At 37.1% G+C, this 23,690-nt stretch overlaps 1 protein-coding gene across 2 annotated transcripts in view; it reads left to right on the top strand.

Moving 5' to 3' along the window:
* SNTG1 (syntrophin gamma 1) overlaps positions 1-16,424 on the top strand; it is a 107,783-nt gene extending 91,359 nt beyond the window's left edge. For both annotated transcript variants that reach the window (XM_081110880.1, XM_081110881.1), the window contains 7 exons: positions 1,215-1,253; positions 4,929-5,045; positions 6,642-6,713; positions 9,208-9,360; positions 10,851-10,943; positions 12,710-12,820; positions 14,857-16,424. In XM_081110880.1, coding sequence (XP_080967006.1) covers positions 1,215-1,253; positions 4,929-5,045; positions 6,642-6,713; positions 9,208-9,360; positions 10,851-10,943; positions 12,710-12,820; positions 14,857-15,015 — 744 coding nt within the window. In that variant the 3' untranslated portion in view covers positions 15,016-16,424. The remainder of the gene's footprint in view (positions 1-1,214; positions 1,254-4,928; positions 5,046-6,641; positions 6,714-9,207; positions 9,361-10,850; positions 10,944-12,709; positions 12,821-14,856) is intronic.
* Positions 16,425-23,690: the final 7,266 nt, after the last annotated feature.

Here is a 23,690-nt window from a genome sequence, read left to right as displayed (position 1 = left end):
TAAATATTCTCATTTTTTTCTTTTATATTTTTTTTAAAATATATTTTATTGATTTTTTTTACAGAGAGGAAGGGAGAGAGATAGAGTTAGAAACATCAATGAGAGAGAAACATCGATCAGCTGCCTCCTGCACATCTCCTACTAGGGATGTGCCCGCAACCAAGGTACATGCCCTTGACCGGAATCGAACCTGGGACCTTTCAGTCCGCAGGCCGACACTCTATCCACTGAGCCAAACCGGTTTCGGCTCTTTTATATTTTAAAAGAGAAATATCTTGCCAATAAGTCTGGTCTTATGATGGGCCATTTGATGATTCTCCAACTTTGTCCACCGTATTCATTAATTTCCCATGATCTACAACTTTAAAAGGAAAAAAATAAAATAATTCAATTAAACAACTTATAAATGAAAATAGTCTCCATTAATCTGATATAAGATTATACCATACAGAATTAGCATTTTGTGTTTCTCTTAGAAAAGCAATGGAAAATTATCATTAGTTTTAACTAATACAAATTCTGAACAATGACTGTGTAGCCTAAGGTCCTTTATCTAAGTCTCATATTCATTTTCATTCAGTTTTTGGAGCATTTTACATAACTTAGTACAGAAGGAATTCTTGTTTTGAGGATTTATTTTAAATTCTAATAAAATGTCACTTACTAAATTGTCTGAAAGTCAATGTTATGCTGTATGTGGGATTCTGACTAAAAATATTTTGACACATTTTCTTTATCCTTTAGTATTTAAATACTCCATTTCCCCTGTTCTCAAGTGTTAAAGCAAATTGGAAATTATATGATTTCAAAGTGAAAAGATAAACTACAGAATATTACTCTTTTGTTCTTGGTAGATAATTATTTAACAGTGTGTGGAAGCATAGGCATTTGGTTTTTCATAAACAACAACAAAAAATTAGATGGAAAGCTTTTTCAAAATCAACAAAGCCTCCTTTTTCTTTTTTGTATGACTTACTGCACAAATGATGTTTGGTTCTCTCAAGTGGTATCATACTATTCATTAACATTTTTCATATGAAATTTGAAAAAATTTTGATAGTAAAAATTCTTTTCCTTTCATAACTGATGTTTTAGATGCAATGACTTAATTGTGTCAATGTATATTTACTCACTAAATATTGATTCTCAGAAAATTTAGGCAATCTTGTGTCACCTTTGTTGTTCTTACTTTTACTATTTATTTATCATTGCAGATTAAAAAAATCAACAGAAACTTTCCTGTTAACCAGCAGGTAAGATGGAGAAGTATTTTAAAAGTCAAATTATATATTTCTTTCATTGTTTTTATTATAGAAGATAATCTGGATTAAATTTAATTTTATGTGGAAATAATGTGTACTATTATTAACTATATTCAGGGAAATAAATAGTTTATTAGATTTCTTTCGTGTTATGTGCTATATTTAATCACATTAAAAGCAGTCTGTAATACTATCGACAATAAAAAGTATATTAAAAAACTTTTCAAGTAAACTAAGTGAACACTATTTTTTATACAAATTATATTATTTAAATACAATGTCAAAGAGCATGGAGAGCAATTTACATGAAGTAGTTTTACTGTGTCAACATTTAGGAGTACTTTACATAAATAATCTAAATGTTAAAGAGGATTTTCACAATTTGCTGACTGTATTTAAAATGAGTCTAAATTAATGCATAGAATAAAAATAATGTCTGATTAATCAAGCAAATAATTTAGTTGACTTATAAGACTAATAATTGATTATAGGACAAAATAAGTTGATTATAGAAAATAATAACAGATTCCCCGTACCATTTTATTATGCTAGAATTAAGCTTTGTATTACTTTCCTAAGCATACTAAAAACAACTCAAGAAAGAAAAGTAAGTGAAAGCTCAGTGTTTTGACATGTCATTGGTATATCAAGTTTGAGCTCATGTCTTCTGCGTTCACTCTTCCTTCCTTGCCAAGTTGTGTTGTCTTAGTAACTGGGTTCCAGGTTCTACTTCCTCCCCCTCTTCCCACCATGGTCCCAGTTCCTGACTACCTAGCTTCCTTCTGTCTCCTCACCTCTGCCTAATTCTCCTCCTCCAGATAGAGATATGGGGAACTTTCAGTCTGTTAAGCCTGTTCCCAAATGTTCCCTCTGTGAGACCTTACACAATCTCATCTAGAACATCAGACCCTTTGCAATACTCTGTATCTCCCCTTCCCTGGGCTCTTTAAAAAACAACAACCTGTTTTCTTGGGACCGCTTATTCTTTCTTATAGCCTATATTCTACTTCTTTCTTTTGAAATGCACAGTCACTCAAAGTGGAGCCTAAATTACATTATTGCGTTGTATTTAATTCACGGCTATATCCCCAATGAGTGTAACATTAGGGATATAGCAGTCCCGATGTCATCTTGTCTATGTGAGAAGGAAAAATGTTCAGGTTACCAGTCATCTGGAAATGTCGCCTGTATATGCAGAGAGCTGGGGTGCCATTATATCTGAGAGCGCTCTTTGCCAAGCAACAACCGAAATCTTTCGTGTTACTCTTTAATGGTGAGTCAGGATGGCCTAGGGTCATTTTATTTGTCAGAGTAATGCATCTCAGAGGAGCAGTGTTTTCCAGATAGCACCGACCCATGTTGCTGGACAATAGCCATCCTACTTCCTGTGAACACACTTGGCCCCAGCTGCCAAGTCGACCTGCTTTTATGCGCTGCCCGTGGTGCCTCTTCTTTCTCTCCTGATTGCCAGTCTCCAGAACTCCCTGGCACAGTCCCAAGCTGCTTCGTTTCCGCGTCTTGAGAGAAAGCCTATAGGGCCAAGCCTCGGTGGTGACAAATCAGAGTGATTGCCATGGTCCCCCTGCGGAGGGCTTTGTGCTGCTGCAGTGGCTGGCTCAGCAGTGGTTTTCGGGGAAGCAGCTGGCAGCAGGGAAAGGAGAGGGTTTTCTACAGCTGAACACAAATGACAATAGGCTCAGCTGTCAACGCATCACCACCATATGCCCTCTACCAACAGCGAAGAGCACTTTCTGCTTGTTTCAGAGCACTCGGGGTACGTTCAGCTCACTTTGTAACTTCTCTTCCATGTTTAGCTCTCCTTTAAATTCCCTTTAGTATGATTTCTCTTAGAGAAGTATTAACAAAGCAAAAGTCTTGTAACCACCCGCCTTCCCCTCAAAAAAAAAAAAATCACCTGATGAAACATTTGATCACATAGTGGGTGACTGACATTACAGCACCATGGGTTCGGGCAGAGAAGAAATTTCCCCCAAAAGGACTGAAGGAGTAGTTTTGATTGCTTTACCCAGAAAAAGGAAGCAGGCTGGCCTCCTGGGTTGAGAGGGAGGGTGAACTTGATGCCAAGTAATGTCGAAGGCTGCAAGGAGACATAGTCTGGCCTGTTACTTGAGCTGAATAGCCCCACCTGGTGGGAGTGGTGTGGACCGAATGCAAAGAACAATGGAAGGAGAAAAAGGAATGCATTCACGTTAGAAAGTGGGTGAGCCGATCCACAGTAAGGCTTCTCAGACTCCAGGAGGTAACGGCGCGGATGCTGTGGGAAAACTCCTGCGAGGTACCCTGTGGTAGCAGGAACCACCTGGCGTCACCGAGAGATGTGTAGAGGCATGGTTTTGTCAGAAACCTTCTGGGAGCTTTATCAAAAGCACACAGATGGATTTGTTAGATGCTGTGGAGGTCGCTGTGTAAAAGAATAAGAGGCCAGGTGGAACATAAAGATGATGGTGATTTGGGGGATATCATATCTCCTCTCCCTTGATTTAGGGACTTGAGATTAATTCTGAAATTCTGCAAGGTGAGGAGTGCTGTGAGATGACAGTACCACTAAACCAGAACTCCTTGGTAGATATATATATATATATATATATATATATATATATATATATATACACACACACACACACACACACACACACACACACACACACACTAGAGGCCCAGCACTCACGAAATCATGCGCTCGTAGCTCGCTTTCCCGCCCTCCCCCACTCATAGCTCTCCACCACTAGTAGCTTGCGACCCACCCCACCCACCGCGAGAGCCTCTGCTCCTTTGGTCGCGATAGTGTTATGGCGTGATGGCCACGGGCCTTTTATGTAAGATATATATATATATATATAATTTTAGTCTCTTGCCTCTTGTAGGCATTTTAGATTTCTGTGGCCTTGAGAAACAGCTGTTACTCCAAGATGCTTTTAGTTGTAACATATAAAATTCTACTAATTATCTGTGTATACAAACACATGCCTGCCCATAAACACGCACGTGTGTGCGTACACACACACACATGTATATCAAGAGGTAGAAAAATGGTCGTTTTAGTATGGAACTGCAATTGATTTTTATGCAGATTTTGTATACAGTGACTGTTAAATTCACTTAATTCCATGCTCCTCTTTCAGCTATATATAAACTTCTGGCAAATCCTTACATTGCATTGCAATTTCATTTCTAGACATATGTTTTATTATTTCACAATTTCCAGTTACCTGCTATAATGTATGGACTAGTCGTCTAAATTTTGAACATATATTGAGTAAAGTAGTAGTTTTAATGTTTGGTTGATATCTCCAAGATCTGAATCTCTTATGTGTGTGTTCCCAGATAGTAAAATGGAACTAACTGGTAAACAGATGGCATAAGTTAATGGATTCTGTTACAAACACATATTTTCATAGTATGAATGGTAGAAAGTGAGAGATATAATGCATGCCAAGTTGGATTATGTAAACAAATAAACACTTGCAAATCCTTGTTAGTGGTTTATGTATACTTATTGAAGGAAAATCTGGTTCATGAGCTTTTGCATCAATTAATTTGATAATTTTATTAGAGCATTAAGATGCCTTACCTAGAGGTAAAAATGCACATAATACCTCCAATCTGAGGCTTTTTCTGCAGTAATGACGTTCCATTTCCTTGCAGATCGTCTACATGGGTTGGTGTGAGGCCCGGGAGCAGGACCCCCTTCAGGACTCGGTGTACTCTCCAATATTTCTAGCCCTGAGGGGCTCATGTCTTTACAAGTTTCTGGCACCTCCAGTAAGTGTTTTTGTCCAATACTTACTTTCCTATATGTCACAGCAGAGTGACATCGACTTAACAATAAAAATAGCATGTGGCCATTATTTTTGAAAATCAGCTACAGAACAAAAATAGAAAATAGTCCAAATGTTTTTGTGCATATTTTGCTGAATATATATTCTGTCATTAAACATTACTTTATAACCCTTGAGAAATCTAGACATCTTTTCTATTTAGGCATTTATGACAGGCAAGATATGTTTATGTGGCACAAATCTGTCTACATCAAATCAACAGTATTTTTTATATCCTATATGCTAGTCATTGGGCGTTTTATTAAATATGTATGGGTATCTATTGCACCTAATATCTTGCTTTTGAAGCAGATACCTTCCATAATTGTCATTCTCAATAAACATTTATTGAATGTAAATATCAAATGTCAGACCACTTACAGGTCTAATAATGGATAGGGCCTTGGAATTATCAAGTCTGACTTACTGCTATTTTGAATGTCTCTGTGTATACAAAGTTCACAACATCAGGAAGGCAGGTAAAAAAGCCATTAATATGTATATATTTTACTATATTACTACTCTGAATAATTTCATATGATTGGAAATATAGGTGTATGGTTTACACTTCAGTAAGTGAAACAATTTCACTGTCGTGTTTGGTACCTTCATAATTTTCTAAGGTGTTCATATCTTGGAATGACTACCAATATAAATTACTTCTTTTTAAAAAATTCAACTCTGCCAAAACCGGTTTGGCTCAGTAGATAGAGCGTCGGCCTGTGGACTGAAAGGTCCCAGGTTTGATTCCGGTCAAGGGCATGTACCTGGGTTGCAGGCACATCCCCAGTAGGGGATGTGCAGGAGGCAGCTAATCAATGTTTCTAACTCTCTATCTCTCTCCCTTCCTCTCTGTAAAAAATCAATAAAATATATTTAAAAAAAAAAATTCAACTCAATGTCACTATCTGGTATTCTTCTTTGTAGGTAAGGAGTGGTAAACTTTGAAAAAAAAATGGTGTGTGAAGTATAAATACTTATTATTGCCTAGAGGCCCAGTGCACAAAATCATGCATGGGTGGGTGTTATCCGGGCCAACGGGGGATGGGGGAATGGGGCTGCAGGTGGTTGGCTGGCCGGCCGCGCACCTGATTGGTGTGTTGGGGGCTGATCAGAGGCCGTGCTGGCTGGGGTGGGGTGGGGGGCAATCGGGGCCTGGATCAGTCTGGTTGGCTGCTGCAGTGCGCATCATAGCCACTGGTCATTCTGATTGTTCCACCATTCTGGTCACTGGGCTTTTATATATATAGATATGTAAAGAATACACAATATTTAAAATATGTAAAGCTATTGGGCACATTGAGATTGTTGCATGTAACATGAGATGTTTGCTGAAAGAGGAAAAAAATAGTAATAAAGCTTAGAAGAGAGGAAACCACAGCATTCTACATGAACTTCTATGAGAGTTATAACTAGAGACTCTATAGTACATATGTGACAGGTGCCCCTAGACCCAATAGTATATAAGAAACTTAACGAGGGAATAGGAGCTATTTTTCTAAAAAAAAAAAATGGCATATTACTTTCTTATCTTTTAAAGGTGACAACGTGGGATTGGACCCGAGCAGAGAAAACATTTTCAGTTTATGAGATCATGTGCAAGATTCTCAAGGTATGATCAATAGGTGGTAAAAATTTTCATTTTTCCTCAGCAAACAGTGGTTCAGCTCATAAGTAGAGTCTGAAAAGCAATGATGCATGATTATAAAAGAAAATATAAGATACAGGCAAATAAATTATATGTAGGGTGTCCTAAAAATGTATACATACACTTTGAATAATAATAAAGGCAATGTTTATGAAATACAGTTTATTTTCAAAATTGAGCTGTCAGCGGTTAACACATGTATATATAATAGAATGCAGAGGCACCCTCATATTGGCTTAAATAATTGTTAAGCAGATTTTTCAGTTTCTCAATCTGGGGAGAAAACAAGGAGGAACTTGGCAGAAATCCATTGAGGAAGAAGTAGAAAGTGCAATTGGAAATAGCCTGAACTTAAACATCTGTTGTTACCATCGTTTTTGGCTAAGTAAAATATAAAAGAGAAAAATTTGGATATATTTTAGAAAATGTAGAAAATATAAAGGCATATGCAAAGAAAGCTAATTTGTGTGTGGTTTTTGTTTTTTTAATTATCAGGGTTAGATTATCTCTCTGAGTATGCAAAACAACATACAATTATTTTTTATCAATTAAATTTCTGTGCTATACATAAAATTGTTGTGATAGCAAATCATCCAGAATTCTTTATAATTTCAAATGGTTTCTGCAGCCATTTTAAATAAAGGAAATGGGAATACTTTATAAAAGCTAAATAATAATCTGTATTCAGTTTCTGCTCTAGGGTCTTTAGGCTTGTTAAGGTTGACCTTGTTTATGTAATCAAGGAGAACTGAGTTCCCTGTACTTTATGTCAATTATTTCTCTTCCAGTTAAAGACTCAGTAGATTAGAAAATGCTGGAACATTTAAAACACAATGAAATGTATCAAAAGTGTCTGAAAGCAGAGACAAAGAAACATGATTACCTCAAAAGTATTCATAATATTTTTCCCTATTGAATAATTCTAAATGAAAGCTAACATTTATAATAAGCTTTTGTGCTTATTATAGATCATTGCTTGATCATCACTGTACATGGTTTTAGTTTTATTGTGGGATTAATGGTAGAACAACTCTGATATGCTTGAATTTATTGTTAATAAAAAAAAGTTCTGGAAACTTCTAAAAGATGTACTGGTATCTGAAGAAAAAGAGATCATACTCAATTTCAGTTAATAAAAATAATTACCAAAATGACTAATAAGATTGCTTTCTCTCTTTTTTGGGCGGGGGGAGGGGATTTTTTTAAATTGTTGATAGTATTACAGATGTCCCCCAATCTCTCCACTCCCCTGCTCCGTTTAGTCTCTTCCTCTCTGCCCCTACCCCAGGCCAGGCCTTCACCACACTATTGTCTCTGACCATTGGCTATACATATATGTATATAAGTTATTTAATTAATCTCTTCTCATCTCCCCCCACCCTAAGATAGGTCAGTCTGTTCCATGTAGCCATGTCTCTGGACCTGTTTTTTTCATCAGTTTATTATGATCATTAGATTCCACATGTAAGTGAGATCATGTGATACTTGTCTTTCTCTGACTGGCTTATTTCACTCAGCATAACATTCAACAGGTCCATCTATGTTGTTGCAAAGTGTAGAAGATCCTCCTTTTCCACAGCTGCATAGTATTCCATGGTGTAGATGTACCGCAGCTTTTTTATCCACTCATCTACTGATGGGCACTCAGGCTGTTTCCGTATCTTAGCCATTGTAAATAATACTGCTATGAACATAGGGGTGCGCATATTCTTTCTGGATGGCATTTTGGGGTTCTTAGAATATATTCCCAGAAGTTGGAATCCTGGGCCAAAAGGTTGTTCTGCTTTTAATTTTTTGAGGAAACTCCATGCTGTTTTCCACAGTGACTTGCAGCAGTCTGCATTCCCACCAGCAGTGTTCTGGATTCTCTTTTCCCCACATCCTCACCAGCACTTGTTTGTTGATTTGCTTGTAGCCTTTTTAGCAGCTGTGAGGTGATGGCGCATTGTAGTTTTTATTGGCATCTCTCTGATGACTAGTAACGATGGGCATTTTTCCATATGTCTAGTGGCCATCTTTGTATCTCCACTTTGGGATGAGGTTTGTGTTGGTGTTTGTGTGGTGGGAAGCAGATAAAAGAACATAATAAGGAACAGGAGTCTTATTTAAGGAACAAAGGAGAGCCACTGAAGGATTTCAAGCATAAGGAGTGAAGCGTTTGCCCTTCTAGCTCCAGAGTGAGATCGGATTGGGAGGGTGGAGGAGGGGCAAGCCAGGGGCTTTCCAGTGTACGATATGATAATCCACCCTCTGCGTATTTCCTTGTATGCTCATCATCCCAAGTTTAGTCTCCTTCTGAGCAGCGACCCTGTTTTATGAAGCTTTAGTGATATTGTAGCATCTAATCTTTACGACGGGCACCTCCAACCGCACATTAGTCGACACCGACTTAAGGTATGAGCATGTTAGCCATCTGAATTGATGTTTGCCAGCCCGTGTAACTCCAGGTTTTCATCAGGACAGTGACCTCCTGGACCAGCGCAGACACTGTTTCACGGTGCAGTCCGAGTCCGGGGAGGACCTCTACTTCTCGGTGGAGTTAGACTGCGACCTCGCCCAATGGGAAAGAGCCTTCCAAACAGCAACGTTTCTGGAAGTGGAGCGGATACAGGTGAGAGTCTGTGGCGTTTGAGGATCTGGGGCATAGCGAGGCATGCCCACTGGCTTCGAGTTCTCACAGAAATCCAAATTAGCACACCACCACCATTTTTGGAATCTTGACCTCCTTCTCAAATACATTCGATAATCAGCCATTGTGATTGAACGAATAGTAATGCAGCTCTGAAAAACATTTTAATTTCTCTACAATTTGATCTCTCGGGGCTATTTCCTATCACTCCTCAAAAATATATTGGAAATTTTCATTAGAATCAGTCCCGCTTTAAATCTAAAATGAACACGCTCTGATTTTAATTATACTTCCCAAGGCTGTTTCCTGTTCTGCAATCATGACCACCTAATTTCCCGCTGAATGGCTTCATTCACTCAAAATGCTTTTTCTTGCTAGAAAGCCTTCCCTTCATATCTACCCTCCAAAACTACACCCAGGCTTTGAAACTTTTTTCATAGGTCATATCATCTGTGAAGATTTTGCTAATTTCCAGTCTCCCCTGCCCCCTGACTACCACTACTCCTTGCACAACAGTTCTGTTCAATATTACTTGATTTTGTCACCAATATTATTTCCATAGCTCTGCTCACAGTCTCATAGTGGAGTGAAGTGTGCTTGACATTGCTCACACTGAGTTCTAGTTTGCTTGGGATTTTTTATCCATCTACCAACCGAAGTGCAGTGCATGTTGTACATCACAAGTATTTAACAGATGCCTATTAAATTTTATTTCTTAAGCATGAAGTTATATCTAGATCAAACTTCATAGAATCTTCAGCCACTCCAATTTATAGCACCATGAAATGGAACAGGCTAAGAAACATTGGGCCTGTCTCAATTTGAAAAGTCACCAATTGTTAATTTCTGAAGAATCATTCTGTTTATACAAGTAATAGGCGAGTGGTCAATATCTTTGGGAAATAGGTTGTGTCACATGGGTGAACTGATAGAGACTGTGAAGGTCAAGATATTTGTTCGTTGTTGTGTCTGCCCTGGTTACAGAATCTGTGTTTGTGTGCCTGAATACTCTCTTTAAATAATGTCTATAAAATTAACATACCAAGAAATTTAAGTAGCACCTTGATCTTTAATAATCCACTTTTGGCTGAATGAAAATGCAGGGATAGTTAGCTGGAGGACATGACAACTTAATCTTGCCTACACCTAAAAATGTTTGTACCAGTTTTATTGCAAATATATAGATAGTAAGAAAAGTCAGTGTGGTACATGATAAAAACAATCTTTTTAAAAAAGACTGGAAACTTGGTCCTGCATACCCCTTGGCAGGTCAAAAATCACTTGGATTTTTTTTTAATTAACATTAGAATCTTGATAATACTATCTTCCTTACACGATTACTGCTGATAATATTAGCTGTTATATAAGAACGCATTACAGAAGCTTTCACACATTGTTGGATAACTATTAGCTATTAATACTGATCTTGGATCAATCACATAAAAAGTAACAGTGTTCTCTGTTCCGTCTAGTGCAAGACATATGCATGTGTATTAGAAAGTCATCTAATGGGACTCACGATCGACTTTAGCACAGGATTTATCTGCTTTGATGCTGCGACAAAGGTAATGAGTTCGGGTCAGCTCTGAGAACTGTTCTGCAGACATTTTAATTTAAGAATGATTGAAATAACTTTGAACTCCTGTCGGCATTTTAATTATCATATGTCAAATATAAGATTCTAATTTTTTGCTAATAAAGGTTAAATTATGCTTTAATCTGTTTATAGAAAACAAAAGTTGAAAATTGTAATGAAACAAATGTGTTGGCACACAACACTAGAACTATATAAACTGAATATATATGTATGTATATATATATATATATGCATATATATATACATACATATATATATTCATTTTTTCTCTTTTACTAAAGCTATGGCCTTATATTGAGGAAAAATTTTCCTCCTCAAAAACATTTATTGAACAAAATATTCCTTTGATTATTTTTCTTTAACAACCTCTCTAATATCAAAATGGGGAAAATATATTTTTAGCTTTATAGGTAATATGTTGGAATTATACCAGTAGAATGGAGGAATTTGAGTATGAAGTTTCTGGCCAAGGAGTATAATCCTTGTAAATACTTAAAAAGGTCTTGTACTGTCTGGTTGTGTGCCCTTTCCACAAAGGTTATGTCTCTGGAAGGGATGCATACTGAATGATGAAGGGCACCTTCTGAGCCAGGCGTATCTCAAATATCTTCAAGATAAACTGGCCCCTCCCCACCGCTAATCTCCTCCCAGTACTGGTGTCTCTGCTGCACTTTCTGACTTGGCGCTCTGGCCTCCACATAAGCCATTCTTCTTCTTCCATAAGGACATACATTCCGTAGATCCACCCCACTTTCTTCAATATCAAAGAATGGTCTAAGAAATAAACTGATACATTCCTTCTCCCTCATTTAAGGGCTAATGGCAATCCTCTACTGATAAGAAAATTATCAATAATATATCATAATGAGGTATAATGAGTTTATAAAATGAATTTATGTAATATATAATAATGAGACACAATGACCTTATAGAAAATGAGCTTATATGATATAGAATAATGAGGTATAACAAATTTATACAAAATGCCATTCACTTGTTATCTATTTATTCACTAAACATTTATTATTTTTCAAGCCGAGGTCAGTCACCACCTGTGCCCTGCCCCCGCCAACCAGAATGAACTGCACACTAATCTGTAGATGGCTGCTATTTATGCTGCCTTGGAAGTGCCCAGGGGAGGCCACGCTGCTAACTAAGTCCGGCTGCAGCTAGTGCTGGGCCTGGGGCCACTGAGTGAAGGGTATGGGGCACTCTGAGGCCAGATGCTGCTTGTTTGATAAATTTTAGAGAAGTTCAAAACATGAGCCAAGAGAGGCCATTTGTAGGGACTTATGATTATTTTATTTTATTCTTTTTAAAGTGTGAACTTTTAAATTAATATTTATTTTGAGTGGATTCTGAGGATTCAATGCTTACAGAATTTTTAAGATTTTTTAAATTGTTGTAATACATTTTAATATAAAATTTCCCATTTTAGCCATCATTAATTGTACATTCAGTGACATTAATTAATTTGTACTGTTTCCAAAACTTTCCATCACTCCAAACGGAAACTTTAAATCGTTAAGCAATAACTTCTATTTTCCTCAACCCTGCAGAACAGGAAAACAAAAACAGCCAGGATCCAACCAAATGCTGTCTACAAGAGGCTGACTTTATATCTAAAGAAAGACACAAATGGGTTGTGAAAAAAAAGATGTAAAAATATATTCCATACAAATTGTGCCATAAGAGAGCTGGGTGACTTGCTTTTGTTTCTTTTTTCCCCTTTAGGCTGTACTTTGGAGGTATAAGTTTTCTCATCTTAAAGGCTCTTCAGATGATGGCAAGAGCAAAATCAAATTTTTGTTTCAGAATCCAGATACTAAACAGATTGAAGCAAAGGTAAGCCCAAGTTCATCATATAAACCATCTCTAACTACATTAATACTGTTAAGAAGCAAAGGAGAGAAAATTTAGAAAAACCAAAAGGCAAAAGCATACATTCCCTGTTTACCTTGAACTGTACCTTATGGCCAAAAGAAAAAAAAAATTAATGGTTAATTTTCACTGAAAAGCATAACTTAAAATAAATTATACTCAATAATTATATTTCTTACTTTTAATTCCTTATGGGCTTTATTTGTATCACACTACAATAACATTCTAGGAACTAAAAAAAATCACTATTTTGTAGTTTCATACACTAAATAATAATTTTTAAAAATATATATTTTTTTATTGATTTTTTTTACAGAGAGGAAGGAAGAGAGATAGAGAGCTAGAAACATCGATGAGAGAGAAACATCTATCAGCTGCCCCCTGCACACCTCCTATTGGGGATGTGCCCACAACCAAGGTACATGCCCTTGACCGGAATCGAACCTGGGACCCCTCAGTCCACAGGCCGACACTCTATCCACTGAGCCAAACCAGTTAGGGCCACTAAATAATAATTTAAAATGCTTAAAAATTTCGGACTCTCTTGTATCATTTATTCTATTTTTGAATATGAATAAAAATCCTTAAAGAATATTTTTATATCAACTCATATTTTCTCATGTTATGTATTAAAATGCACGAATGAATGATATTTTTGCTTTTCTTCATGCAAATTTTTAGTATTTTTAACTATATTAACTATGTTGTTTTAACTCATCAAAAAGATTCACTACTTTATTTTTTAGGAATACATGTGTTTTAAATATTCAAATTTTGAATTATTTCCATTATTTTACTATGGAATTCACAATAACAATGTTTGGGTTGGAATGAATTATAAATGTAGTATTCCATTGTGGAAGAATGGGTAAATAATAAATACCAAAGTGAGGGTTTAATTGTTGTCTGTGGGCTTGCCATACAGTGACTGCAGTATGATGAGGTGCATTCTCTTGACACCTACTTTGTAAAGAGTTTTTGTCATAAATGGATGTTGAATTTTGTCAAAAGCTTTTTATGCATATATTGAGATGATTGTGAATTTTATCCTTATTTCACTTCGCATAATGTTCTCAAGGTCCATCCGTGTTGTTGTAAATGACACTATTTCATCCTTTCTTATGGCTGAGTAGACTCAGTGTATATGTACCACATCTTCTTTATCCAGTCCTCTATCGCAGGGCACTTTGGTTGTTTCCATGCTTTGGCCACTGTGAGTAATGCTGCAATGAACATAAGGGTGCATATGTCTTTGCGTATAAGTGATTTCGAGTTTTTCAGATATATACCAGGAGTGGGATTGCTGGGTCGTATGGTAGCTCTACTCTTAATTTTTTGAAGACTCGCCAGACTGCTTTCCATAGTGGTTATACCAGTCTACATTCCCACGAGCAGTGAATAACTTTAAACAACCAAGTACAACAATTAAAATTATGTAAATTTTAAATGAATGAAATGCATTATTTTTTGAAGCAGAACCATGTGGCTCCTAATGTCATGACCACTCATATCCCTTTTCTTTCAGTAATTCATATTCAGTGTCCTTTGACAATGAATAACTTATTCTAAAAGAGTAGTAAAAACTGTTTTCTAAGATCATTCCAATCCAAATTTATCATTTGACGTATGTACAAAGAAATAAAAATACTTTTAAAGTACTCCTGTGGTTCTCTTTAGTTACATTTTATCAAGAATAAAATTTTAGTCAGGCCCAATATATTTTTAGGCCACATTAATCAATACTGAAATGACTTTATGAATGATAGTATGCTTACTCCTTCAAGTTCTTAGATCACCATGATAGTAAACCTGCAATATATATTAACGTTACATATTGAACAGAAATTGAACAGAAGAGTTGCCATGCATTCAATATAACTGGTGATAGTTAAGTTTATTGCACTTGAAGAAAGTCTGTTATCTACTTGTATGGTTTATTATCCATTTCTTAAGTAAACTTTTTATTTTATGTTCTCTGACCCATGTCTCTTTCCTTTCAGGAGCTGGAGTTTTCGAATCTATTTGCCGTTCTTCACTGCATTCACTCGTTCTTTGCGGCCAAAGTAGCTTGTCTGGACCCGCTCTTCTTAGGCCAGCCAGCTACTGCCTCTGCTGCCGCCAGTTCTGCTACGATGAGCAAAGCAAAGTACACGACTTGACACCCTGAGCTTTGTGTTGCCACTTACCATGACCGTATACATAGATGAACAGCTTCGTCATTTTAGACCGTGGAGAGGCAATAACATCATCAAGTCAAACGGGAACTTGAGCAGGAAAAAAAGGGATCGCCAAAGCATTTCTCTGTTGGAGGCCGCGGTGAATAGTCCGACATGAACAGAACAGCTTGTTCTTTCACTCGGCTGACTGGTCACCAGCAGACTGCTTTCATCAGAAGTGGAGAGGAAAGAAGGAATGATGTGAATTGTGTAAGTAATGTAAAAATTGTAAATTCTCTATAAATAAAATAAAAATACCGATTAAAGGGTTACTTCTGTATTTTAGGATATTTTGTGTACAGAATACATGTTGGTTCAGATCACGAACTAATGCCCTATGATTACATCATGAGTGACCGAAAGGAGGCAGAAAACCTATGGCAGCAAGGATACTAGCATGGGGGGGGGGGGGTATGTCATCAAAGGAAAAAAACACTCACTTTAATTTGCTGATGTAGATTTCTCCTTGCGTTATCATTTCATGATTTGGCACTGGCACTCCGATTCCATCTTATTGTAAAATGTTTTTTTAAGAATTGCAAAAAGCTAGTAACATTGACCTGTGATAGACGCATTGTGAGATGAACTGTTTCCTCCTTGGGGCACTTATACTGAAAGTGTTATTCACGGCCAGAGCCAATCAAATATGCCAAAATGTGTTAATTTAATTATGAGTGAAGGCAACATTCCTGAACATCTTCTTCTGTCTTTCACTGAAGGAGATTTACATTTTACCTAATGGAATTTATTTTCCAATTAAAGTTTCCTAAACTTTCAGCGACCCCAAAATTTTCTAGAAAAAAAAACTGTGGTGTAAGGAACAATTCTTTGTAATCCTAATCCTAGCTCATCGTAAGCTAAAATGTTTCTAGAAAGCAGTCTCAAAGCTATTACTCATGTTCATTCAATAATTTTTAGAAACATTTAATGATAAAGTAAGATCTGAAAATTAAAAAATTTAAACTTCTATCTTACCACGTCATCACAAGTTATTATATAATTCTAAACAATGCGAATTCTTTCAGGTATATTTTCTTTGGAATGTAGATGTGAAGAGGCTGGAAATATGAAATCATGGGGGGAGGAGGTGGGTAACACATGACTCAGATTCCAGATCTTACATAACGATTTGCATCATGTGGAAAATATTTTCCACCCTTCACTACAGCTGTACTGAGATCTGCCTGTAAACAACCAGCTAACCATTAAAAAAGGAAAATATGCTTTTTTAAATTCACACCAATGTCCCCAACTAAATCAAAACTGGATTATTTCTACATGAAAATGACCAAGGATCTAATAAGGTGGTTTGATTTATTTTTTAAATAAGAGAAAAATATCACTCAAGAGGGAAAAATAATTTGTAAAAAGGCACGACCATCATAATTAAAAATTTAATATCCAACTATTTCTGTCATCATAGATTTTCAGTTTACTTTTCATCTGATCAATTCTGAATCACATTAAATTTTTTTTAAAAGGTAAGTTTCATAATTATACATGGGCAAGTATTAAGTTGGGCCTAGGACACATTATTAAAAGAACTGTGGAAAATTCACCAAATAATTAATATAATTTATTCTGAGCAAAAAACTAAATATATATCCATAAGGAAGGTAATGCTGTGGAAATACTACTCATTGTTTATCGATCAGACACAACAGTCATTCAAAATAAGAAGCCCACCAACGACAGGCTTTCCCGGGCTACTGTTGACCTTACGGAGAAAAACAGAGGGAGGCATCGACCTCAGAGGGAGGTGAAGCTGCAGAGAGCCGCCAGTTCATTACAGAATCTTTGCTACTAACTAGATGTTACCGTGGGGTGACATCCGTGTGTCATCAGTGTGATAATCTAGTCTCATGGAAACACGAAATGGGCAAGGTAGCTAAAAGAGAAACGTGTCAAACTTTATGTTAGGGTAATGTAATTATTGAAAAATGAATGCTAGATTTTTAAAAGCTCCATTTGAAATATACAAAAGGCAGTTTATTTAAGTCCCTTTTTTGTGACACCATAAAATTATTCTAGCCTATGCTTATGTGTATGATGAAGGAAAAGGTGCACAAAGGAGATATGTATGGGTATATATCTCCTCGTGCCACAAACACACACAAAGATAGAAACACACACACACATATATATGTATATACATATGTATATATAATGAAATGTTAACCACAGATTATATGAAGAATATTTCAAATACATATACTTAATATCTTTAAATTTGCATTGTAAATGGTAACTTGAATTAAAATTTATGATAATACCGCATTTATTTTTGATACTATTGATAAAAAGGTCTAAATTACTACATTATATAATTGGTGGAGCAGCTGCCTATTAAAAATACTATTCTACTTTTCATTTGTTAGCAGGTAGTATGTAACATTTTCTTTTACAATGCAAATATTAGCCACTATCATTTGTCATAACTTGGATTACTGAATGAGAGAGCTTAGATATGAAAAATACTAAGATAAATTTCAACTTCTCATGTAATTAAGTTTTAGGAGCATTGGAAGTATTCACATTAAAACCTAGTTTCTACTAGAGAACATTTTGACAGCAGAATGTTTAATTTTGTGTTCACCCCTCCAGTGCCTTGGTATATGTGTGTGTGTACATGATGCATATATGCATATGTTTATATGTATACATGTGTATGTATACGCACTTTTAAAGGGTTCATTATAGTTGTACATAGTGCAAGCTCAAAGAGAATATTGTATTACAGATACTAAGGTCAGATTAGGGAGTTCAAGTATTTCCAATTTTGCTAACTACTATAATAATTTACTTTGCCTGATTAAAAAAAACCAATTAATTTAAGCTGAAGTAAATGAAAGCAGGGGCATTTTATATTTGTTATATTGGAACAAATATTTATTTAAAACTACTTTCATAGATAATGTAAGTATCATGTGTAGCCTAACATACATCACCCAACACTATTTTTAAGGGAGAATAATCAACTAGTAATTTATTTCCCATTTTCCAGGCTTACACCAACTTATAGTTTGAAAGCCTTTGCTCACAGAACTGTCATCTAGCAAGTAGAAAAGTAATTACTTGAAAATAAATGTCAAGTCCATATTAACCATGTAAGCAGAGAAAGCATTAATTTGTACATCGACATTTCCCTCATTGATGACAAGGCTTGCTTATCAACTTTGTCTACTTTGAATGCTGGATTTGAGAAAATTTTAATTTGTTATTGTGAAAAGTACTGATTTAAAAATTTAGAATTACTGCTAGAAATCAGCAGTGTGGAGAACTTTATAAGCACAAGGACAATCTTGTGCTTTACTTTTTTTTAAGGTAAGTGTAGATGTTCTGATATTAAAAAACAAATAGTTTGCCACTCTTAACACTTCTATACTCATGAGCTCTCCTTAAAGAATCACTTTGTCACTCTAGAACTGTTATTTATGATTTATTCTTATTCCTTCATACTTTAAAATTATAACTCATTTTTTTGCACATTGGATGTTCCTTTGGAAGATAAATAAAATATTGTAAATGTTATATATTTTATACATATGAAAATAAAAGGAAATACCAGAAATATAAAATGTAAATATATTTATTTCATTTTTTTATTGTTTTGGTGGATGTTTGTAGATATAAATTAATATCTGTGGCAATAACTTGTCACCTTGTTCTTTAAGTTTATTAATGTAATACTAATAAAACTGTATCTTTTTTAATGGAACATACGAAAAAATAAAAGCAAATACTATTTACTACACGTATCTTTTCACTTCTTGGGCTAGACTTGCATGATTGACATATGTGAAGAGCAGGATCCTGAGAGACCGAGCTGTAATGAACAGGAGCAGATGTGAGCGGTCTGCCTTGGGGGCTGACTTCTTGGGACATGACCTGTTCTGGCTCATCAATATTTATGAAGATAAACTATCTGACCTCTAAGCTAGAGATTGAAAGTTGTTATTTGACAAATTACTGAAACAACCAGAGTTACAACTTTGGAAAACACGACAACGTTGACATCTTCACAATGGTCCATGGTAAGCTGAGTCTATATTGAGAAGACTGGTCTGACCCAGCATCACGATCTGGTCATCTGTAACTGAGAGGAGCTCATCACGTCATGTCATACAAGGCCACAGCTGTCTTTAATTACAGTTCTATCAAATATTGATCACATAAATCATTTAAAAACAAGTCTGACATCTATATTATTTCAGTAAGCAAAGGAACACCTCTCAGTTTTTACGTTTTTCTACTGAAAAAAAATTTGAAGAGTATATGCCAATCAGAGGTAATTTAAGCACTTAAGAATACAAGACAAAACAAAAAAATAATAGCTATTATATTAAATCTCCTAACCACAAAATTGTGCACTATTCATTTTAGATAAATGTCATTCTACACATATGTCTGTGTTTATATAGAGGTAAAACATTAGTTTGTATACAAGCACATGGATTTAAATGCTTGTGAAAATATATTCCCACAAAAATACAATATAAAATAAATAGATAACTATGCTTGGGAAGAGGGGTATATATGAATAAGAATAGCAAAATATGGGTTTTTTAAAAGTTAACTATATACAGTTGGCCTTTGACTAATGTGAGGGTCAGGAATATTGACTCATGTTGAAAATCTCCATGTAAATTTTGACTTCCCCAAATCATAATTACAGCCATTCCTTGATATCTGTGGGGAGGGTTAGTTCCAGGATCCCTGTAGATACCAAAATTTGCTGATGCTCAAGTCCTGTATATAAAACTAGAGGCCCAGTGCATAGATTTGTGCACCAGTGAGATCCCTTGGGGATCAGGCTGAAATTGGCTGACATCCCCCAGGGGGTCCCAGATTGCAAAAGAGCATAGGCCAGGTCGAGGACCCCACTAGTGCATGATCAGGTCAGGGAGGGGCCATGGGAGGGCTCCAGGGCGTGTATGGCCCTTCTCACCCAGTCCTGATCAGCTGGACCCCAGTGGCAAGCTAACCTACCAGTTGGAGCATCTGCCCCCTGGTGGTCAGTGTGTGTCATATCGACTGGTTGACCAGTGTAATGAATGGTCGGACACTTAGCATATTAGGCTTTTATTATATAGGATGGTATAGAAAAAAATGCATAGAGTCACCTCTCAGCATACATAGATGCCCAATCTCAGATCAAAAATATTATTTTCCACCTGTGATTGGTTGAATGTGAGGATGCAAAAGCTGAGGATAAGAAGGCCAACTGTATATTTATTGAAAAAAAAAATCTGTATATCAAGTGGATCTGTGTGATTCAAACCCATATTGTTCAAGTCAACTGTATTAACAAAGTGGAATTATGTGTATATTTTAAATGGATCATGACCTCAAAATATTCTTTTAAAAAAAATAATTTGAAATTGTCATTTTTAAAAATATATATTTTGCCGAAACTGGTTTGGCTCAGTGGATAGAGCGTCGGCCTGCGGACTGAGAGGTCCCAGGTTCGATTCCGGTCAAGGGCATGTGCCTTGGTTGCGGGCACATCCCCAGTAGGGGGTGTGCAGGAGGCAGCTGATCGATGCTTCTATCTCATCGATGTTTCTAACTCTCTATCTCTCTTCCTTCCTCTCTGTAAAAAATCAATAAAATATATTTTTAAAAAAATAAAAATAAAAAATAAATAAATAAATAAAAATATATATTTTATTGATTTTTTACAGAGAGGAAGGGAGAGGGATAGAGAGCTAGAAACATCCATGAGAGAGAAACATCGATCAGCTGCCTCCTGCACACCCCCTACTGGGGATATGCCCGCAACCAAGGTACATGCCCTTGACTAGAATCAAACCTGGGACCCTTCGGTCTACAGGCCGATGCTCTATCCACTGAGCCAAACCAGTTAGGGCTCAAAATATTCTTTTATTAATTTTTAAGATAATTAAGTTAAATTTATTTTATTAATTTTTAAGTTAAATTTTAGATACTAAAAGTCAGCCTCTTCAGCATAGAGTTCTGCAAGTTTTGACAAGCGTATACGATTGTGTACCACCAGGATCAAAATATGGTCAGTTCAGGTTCACCAGTAAGTTATTGGTGCCACTTGTAGACAGGCCTCTTCTAATCTCGAATTCCTTCAACTCTTCATCTGTTTTCTGTACCCGTAGCTTTCCATTTGCAAAACGGAAATGAACACTATGATATCTTTGAGATTACTCCCTCCCTCTTGTGGGATAAGCTCTCTCCATAAAGTCTATGTTCTTCCAAGAGGAATACCCATTCTAATCCCTGTCCTTGAGACAGGCCACGACACAACCAAGTTCTGAAATCTGAAAAAGCAAGCCTATTCCTCCTTCACACTTACCATCTGGCTTCTGTGCCCCCCCCCCCCCCCCCCCCCCCGCCCCGCGCTGAAGCTGCTTTGGCTAAGCCATCCACAATCCTGATTGCCAGGCTGTCTTTCATTGTCCAGGCTGGGCTCTGCCGCACCTGGGCCGCACCTCCCTCCAGGGAACATCCGAGCCGCACCCCTCCCTGGCTTGGCCTTCTCAGACCATTTTCAGTCGCGTGTTCCTGGAGATGCTGTTCTGATCCCACTCCTTTCGCCTTGCACCCTCCCTGGTACACACGCCCCAGAAGCGCCCAGCATCACAGATCCGGGGCTCTAGGCCCCTATAGCTGCCTGCTGGACATCTTCAACTGCGGCCCGCAGGGAACCCCACGTGAACATGACCCGGCTGCCATTCATTATCTCCTAATCTAATGTCCCTGGACATTGGTTTGATTGAAGGATGACTCCCAAATATCAGGTGCGGGTCACACCCTGGACAAGGGTGTCAACCACCAGAGGCTTTTACCTCCCCGTACCCCTCGAGGGGCCTCTCCTCCCTGTCCCCTCACCCACTCTTGGCACTTGGGCTGCATGCACACTCAGCTGGCCTTCCCAACAGCCTCCCCCAGCTCCTCATAGAAACGCCCTGGCTGCGTCCTGAGGCCGGGAGGCTGTGTGGTGGTCGGCCCCCAAGACTGGGGACATCGCTGAAATAGTCCCCCCTGACTTGTGAAGCAGGTGTCCATAGGAAATGCATTCCAATCCCATTTCTCTCCGTGACAGATCAACAACTGAAGGAGGCGCGAGTGTGTATGTCAGTTCAGCTGAGCCCCCTCCGGCTTTGCTTCAATCAGGCCAAATGGGGGAAACGTTTACCGAGTTCAAGCCCTTTCACTATTGTTCAGCGATCAAAGCCAACAAGTTATGTCAGTTATAAAAAAGTTATGAAAAATTCTATTCCAAAGGTAGAAGTAACCCCTGAGGGTTAAGTGAAAGGAAAAAAGACACCCGGCTGCAATTGACACTGGAGAGAGCGAAAAGAATCCTATTTTCTTCTTGAATAAGGTGAAATTTTTATCAGCTGGATCCATTCTTTTCATGACTGAGGTTAAATCATTTTCCCATTTCCTGCCACCAGCTTTTTGCTCTAGTTTTGTATTATTTAGAGGGCAAAGCAAGGCTTGTACATAAGGGAAATGCCTTTAAATCACATATTTAAAACTTCACACGCTACATTTGAATTTAAAACAAGAAAAAATTGTAACAATATTACTCATTAATATTTACTAATCACTTTTGGCCATTTGTAGTGTTAAATATGTTATTGACCTTGTTTTCACTGTTATAGTGATAATACATGTATATTTAAGTATGGTTTAACAAAATCTCTGATTCTCCTGAAATATAGCCACATTCTATTTGTCTTATCTTAATGTGTTTAGTTGTGGTCCTTCGTGATATTGCTTACCTGAAAATGTAATCCTATTCAAGGGTTTTTGAACCATAAGAAATAGGGGACCAATTTTTAGACTTTATATACATTTCTCAGCTTTTATGCCATCTCTCTAATAGAGGTAACAAACTAAAAGTCCCTGGCCTTTCACTTTTAAAAGTTTAATAAGCTACTAGTATTTAAAAGGTAGAAAATTTTATTTTTTATATCCATCGTTTATTGAAAAATTTGGCAAGTTATTAGCAAGCCCAAATTTCCACAGGACAGCAATCAGCTGAGGACCTGGCTGACCCATCAGGCTGCCACACCTCCCTCTCCTCATGGTCCCTCAGCTGCCAAGCCCCTGGTCAGTTGTCCATCATCCCATCTACACAGTAATATGTCTTCCATTCACCCTAATTTCCTCAAAGTCCTTACCAGCCAGTTTCCTGTAGGTATTTGAGTTTATAGCTCCTGTCCTTAGTTATAAACATACTCTATAATAATAAAAGCGTAATATGCTAATTAGACCAGATGTCCTCCCGTCCTTCTGGACCAGCGGTTCTCAACCTGTGGTTGCGACCCCATTGGGGGTCGAACAACCCTTTCACAAGGGTCACAGACCATTGGAAAACACATAATTACATATGGTTTTTGTGATTAATCCCTATGCTTTAATTATGTTCAATGTGTAACAATGAAATTGGGGGGTCACCACAACATGAGGAACTGTATTAAAGGGTCGCGGCATTAGGAGGGTTGAGAACCACTGTTCTGGACGAAGCCGGGGCCGCAAGAGAAGCCCGGGTCCCGGTGCCAGAGGGAAGCGGGTGCCGGCAGCCGGGTGAAGGAAGGCCTACTCTTGCACGATTTCATGCATCTGACCTCTAGTAA

The sequence above is a fragment of the Myotis nattereri genome (genome assembly GCF_964212035.1).
Source record: "Myotis nattereri genome assembly, chromosome: 17".
NCBI classification, from domain to species: Eukaryota; Metazoa; Chordata; class Mammalia; order Chiroptera; family Vespertilionidae; genus Myotis; species Myotis nattereri.
The sequence above is the reverse complement of the archived record's forward strand: the minus strand, read 5'-3'. Positions and strand labels throughout refer to the sequence as shown.